Here is a 5,148-nt window from a genome sequence, read left to right as displayed (position 1 = left end):
TTTTGAAAAAGAACCTCAGGGATCCAAAGATCGTGCGTCCACACACCAAGCAAACACCGATAAATAAGTTTTTAAAAAACAACTTCCCTTAGAAACATTTCCATGGAAAATATTTCTCTTCATAGCAAACACACTGTTAGCTAACGCTGTAAGATAGTTATTTAATTAGTCGCAATATTCTTATTTCAACCCGAAAAGAAAAGACTGGTAAATCCTCCCATGATATTGGCCAAACAAATCTATTTTGTATACAGAATCAGAGCTTAAAGTATAATTTCATGATTTCATCTATAGCATGAACTCTTCTCCATTTAAACTAGACAATGACATAAATGAAAGGTGGAAGTGTAAACTCCATCATTAGCCAATAATGGTAGGGATATATCTTGTTCTTGGGAGAATTGAAAACAACATTTCAAGGTACTATTCGTTACTTGCGAGCTTCCACCTTCTTCTGTTCTTTGGCTGCACAGAAACAAATGCAAGCATTAACCCCTAGCAGAGAAGAAAGAGAATCTTAGATTACCTACGTAAGAATTTAAGAAAGTACCAGCTTTCTCCTCCTCTCGCTTTTTTGCAGCTTCTGCTCTTTGTTGCCGTATGAGAGCCAAGCGGTCTGCAAATTACGGAATTAAATTAGGAGTAGAACTTTATGAACAACAGTTGAAGGAGCACCAGTTCAAATAGGTGTTTCAGTCCATGGAACGTCATTTCAAAGTTCATCACCCCAAATTCTACAATGAAACAGCATAAAAGGAACATATTTTACATTAATAAGCCCAACCAGATGACAAGTGATCCATTTCGATCTTCATCACTCAGATAGTCCCTCCCGTGACTATATTTACAAAATGTCATCACAGATTCAAATATGAAGTAACAAGACACTTGAATATCAGAATTATGCCAACATTTACTAGTGATGAGAAACACCTCAATCCATCGACCCAACACCTCAATCAAGCAGTGAGTAAAGAGAATTAACCACAAGACAGGACAATTTTAAGCAAAACAAATGAAGTACACTGCTAGAGTGTAGCTCAGTGGTATTACCTAAATCTTTCCTAGCTTGCTCTGTTTTTCCTTGTTCTTGCAGCCTCATGTACCTCTCATGAGCTTGCTGTTTCTCTATCTCTTCCCTGTGAACAAGAACCATGTAAATTAACAATGTCATAGAAGTTAAAAGGATCAGAAGCTAACTGGACCATATGTCACCAGATATACTACTGCTTTGCATGAATCTTTAACAGAACTAATACACAAGACGTAAGATATTTCTTCCTTCTTTTAGCTTGACTCTGAACATAAAGAACACAAAAAATACAAGCAATATAATTATCAAAATATAACAATAATAGAAAGCTAAAATTGTTCCTGCTGTATGCATAATTCAAGTTCATCGGCATCCACTGGGCCCAACAGTCACACAAGTAGCTGGAATATGGGACAGAACAAGAGTGTTTCCCCACACAAAGAAATAGCTGAATACATGCAACAATGGCCTAGGAATATGGTCTTGGCCTAGGAATTTGGTCTTGTCACAGAGAATAATAACTTATCTCAGTTTACGTTCAGTCCCTTAAGGTATCAAGGAGATTTGGAAGTATGATCTTCGTAAATGCGGACAGAATTTCCAGCCAAATGAGTAACTTTGGAAGAGATATTCTTCCCTGGACAATCTCTCTGATGAAGGTTGACCGTATATAAGAGGACCAATCCCTTTCATCTTTGAATAAGCTACCAGCATCGTACCACCCTATCTCCTAATCCCTTCCCACCCCTACTCCACTCTTTTCACATTAAAGAGGGAGCAGGACAGTTAAAAAAATTGTTGATGACCAAGAAATCCCTGAGGGCCAGTGGCGCATGGTTTTATGACTCGGGTGGATGCAGGTCAGTAACAGGAAATGGGAAAATATAGAGTGGTCACTGAAACACAAGAACATAAAAGGGAGGGGAGGATTCATGCCAAGCATATAGCAGGCACACAGTATGGCTTCCCTATCCATGACTTCATAGGGATCATATTGTAAAGAAACACAAACAAAAGCTGCAATATACCTTTCACGTCGGGAAAGCTCAGTTGTTTTCTCAATCTGCAAAAGAAAAGGCCCTCATTAAAATTAACATCCAAAAAGCGATATATATTGAACAAAGGAAAGTGCACCCTGCCAATCTTACATCAACATTTTTAGCTTTCACGTTCTTTGGCTTGACCAAATTGGGGTTCTCAATCTCAATGATGCCCTGAGTACCTTTCTTCTTCTGTTTACAACAACAAAAAGAACAAAAGCCAATCAAAACATTTCAAAGCCACAGAAATCACAAAGGATTCGTCTTTGATAGTGAGAATACAAATAGCCGACCTCAACTAACTTGGAATTGAGATATAGTAGCTGTTGTAAATCACTTTACTCTTCTATTTTTTTTTTGTAATTAAGCAATGAATCATAGATAACTGACCTCTCCATCAGAATCTTCTTCAGATTCCTCTTCAGACTCCTTAGATCTCTCTTCTTCCTCAATTTCAGCCTCTTCCTGAAGAGCTCAAATAAATTACATAAAACACATGGATTAGAAGTTAAGCACGAAGACAACAATAATCATAAAAGCCACTAGATGACATCAGAAACCAGATAATACTATTGATTCAATCCATCAATCTAGTTACAAGCACAAAACAATATTTTGATTTACTGAGAAAAAGTAACATCTTAGAACACACGGGCGTCAAAAAGGTAAGCATCAAAAACAAAACGGGCTTAGAAGGGGTTTACCCACAGACCAAAAAGGTGGCCGACCGATATCATTTCTATTGCATCAGGAGAACAGGTTCATAAACCACAAATTGTATTCTCTAATTATAGCAAGATTCTTCTCTTTGCACAATAAAAAGGTCATAGAAATAGGTATCATTTCACAATTCAGAAATTAGTTAAGCTTTGAAATTTCATGCAGCTATGATCGCCAAAGCAATTTATAAATATAAAAAAAATAGAATATGCTGTGGCTGACCCAACAGTGCTAGCCCTCCAAATTGAACAAGTATGCATATGCTAACGTATAAGAAACAGAAGATATATGTATTAGGAGCTTATAAAAACTAAAGGTTAAGACATTCACCTGCCTAAACGTGCGAGGACGTCGAGCGGAAGTACCAGCAACTGCAAAATCAAAGCAAATATAAGACCAACCTTAGCCAACCATGTCCAGTTCGTTCAGACTTGAGGTACTCAAAACATCAACGATTTGAACTAATAAAAGTGGCACCAACAGGTGGATCTATTTATAACCAGTCCTTTAAAAACAGAAGGGAGATTGAGCAGCAGAAGCAACAAATATTAGACAGGTTCAAGATAAAACAGGCTGATCCCACAACTTTGCCATACAGTAAACGCATGGAAGAGCTCTCCTTAAGCAATACAGTTATGGAGAAGCGAAGAGATTGCTTCAGCAAGGGAGGGGAAAATACAAAGAAGCACCACGACTAACAGGCAGCAGAAAAAGGAGGAAAAGGGTAGCAAAAATTAGAGTGAGTTCATCATGCATGAATGAATTCTCCCAGGCTCTTGTTTTTTATATCAACTGCTATGATAGTACGAAAAAGAGAAGTAGTGATGTGTTGCAATTCTAAACTACTCTAATTTTTGTTATATGTAATGTGTAACGCCGAAAGAGAATCCTTACTCCATCACTTGAGTGTATAAACACTTCAATCTGATATTTCAAGATACTATAGCTATATTGCACCAGGCATGAAGTGAAAACCGAGTTTCCACTTATTAAAATGTTTTATACAGCAGAAAAAGTAAGCTATTTTGAGTTTTTCCACTTATTAAAATATTTTATACAGGAGAAAAAGTAAGCTATTTTGAGTTTTTCTCATGAACTAGTTTTCTCCTTCCATCTTTTCACACTTCATATAGAAATCAGAGAACATCACAACAATACAGAGTAAACCACTGATAACATACTCATAGAATGTGCACTGAATTCACCTAAATAAGAATATACAACTAGTTTGGAATTGAAGCATAGTTAAATCGGCTAATGTTCTAACCAGCTAACCAGCGAGAATAAGCAATCCTTCTCATAAGTAAATTTTCCTATCTAACTCAAGCGTTTCAACATCTTTTATTGAAAAGAAAAAAATATTAGATATTCCAATTACTAATTGTAAAAGAAGCATAAAAATCTAGCTAGCTTTACTTAAGATATTTCAGTTCTCCTAACAAATCTAACATAAAAAAATAATAGAAACAATAATCACAACAGGTAAACCTCCTCTCTAATTGACTTTCTTAACGGAATCAAAACGGTTCCAATTCCACATATACACACACAAAGACAGATAAAAATTATAGATCTCAAAAGTTATGTATAAGAAAGGTAAAGGGTGCATACTCATCTCCTCGGGAGTGGAGAACTGGCGACGACCAGTAGGCTTTCCTTTGAACTTTCCTCTTCCCATTGCTTTCGCCTGTAAGTTTAATCACTGAAGAAGAAGAAGAAGAAGGAAGCCGAATTGAAGATGGAAAATCGAAGGGTTTGCTACTCTTCGGACTTCCTTCTTTCTCTACGCAAAAATGTTTTTTAAAAAGAAAAGAAATAAGTGGAGAAAAAACCCTAATTTGTGTGTGGGTGGGGAACCTTACGGTGCGACTACTCGGACATTATAAAGTTACTGTGAGTGGGAATCGAACATTAATAGCGTTTCTTTGCGATTTATGGGTACCACAAAATTAGAAATACTTTTTGCAAAGACTTAAAGCAATTTTGGACCCGGAATAATTCACGCACTTAGGCCCGGTTGGAAAGCCACCGGATAATTAGAATTGATATAATTATTATGGTAGTAACAGTCTAATAATTATATTGTATTATAATTACGATGACATATTTGTTTGTCATAAAATAATTACAGTGTAATTACAAGTGTATTGTTTGGTAACACAAGTGTAATTATATAGTTAGATTAAATTATAGTAAGTATAAAGTTAATTATTAATAGTGTTAAGATTTAACAAATATATGCCTTTATAAATCTATATCTATCTATCTATATATATACTATATTAAAAGCACGAAGGCCCTTAGCGAAATGTCGTTCGTCTTTTTTTACCCTTTAAAAATAGAGTTTACAATGGA

General features: G+C 35.9%; 1 protein-coding gene across 1 annotated transcript; it reads right to left on the bottom strand.

Annotated features, from left to right (window-relative positions):
- Positions 1-202: 202 nt before the first annotated feature.
- On the bottom strand, positions 203-4,677 carry LOC107785297 (uncharacterized). The gene is made up of 8 exons (XM_016606571.2): positions 4,405-4,677; positions 3,124-3,164; positions 2,464-2,538; positions 2,182-2,265; positions 2,062-2,096; positions 1,054-1,139; positions 551-616; positions 203-465 (listed from the first exon to the last, which is right to left on the bottom strand). The coding sequence occupies exons 1-8, from the start codon at positions 4,469-4,471 to the stop codon at positions 431-433; spliced, it is 489 nt and encodes a 162-aa protein (XP_016462057.1). The 5' UTR covers positions 4,472-4,677; the 3' UTR covers positions 203-430.
- Positions 4,678-5,148: the final 471 nt, after the last annotated feature.

The sequence above is a fragment of the Nicotiana tabacum genome, chromosome 17 (assembly GCF_000715075.1).
Source record: "Nicotiana tabacum cultivar K326 chromosome 17, ASM71507v2, whole genome shotgun sequence".
NCBI lineage: Eukaryota > Viridiplantae > Streptophyta > Magnoliopsida > Solanales > Solanaceae > Nicotiana > Nicotiana tabacum.
The sequence above is the reverse complement of the archived record's forward strand: the minus strand, read 5'-3'. Positions and strand labels throughout refer to the sequence as shown.

What these genes read in the sequence shown, in the direction of transcription:
- LOC107785297 (XM_016606571.2), bottom strand. Translation starts at nt 4,471, where the DNA reads ATGGGAAGAGGAAAGTTCAAAGGAAAGCCTACTGGTCGTCGCCAGTTC. An exon ending in GCAAGCTAGGAAAGATTTAG is followed by an intron (nt 617 to 1,053) that starts GTAATACCACTG and finishes CGTAATTTGCAG; the next exon opens with ACCGCTTGGCTCTCATACGG. An exon ending in GCGAGAGGAGGAGAAAGCTG is followed by an intron (nt 466 to 550) that starts GTACTTTCTTAA and finishes GTTTCTGTGCAG; the next exon opens with CCAAAGAACAGAAGAAGGTG.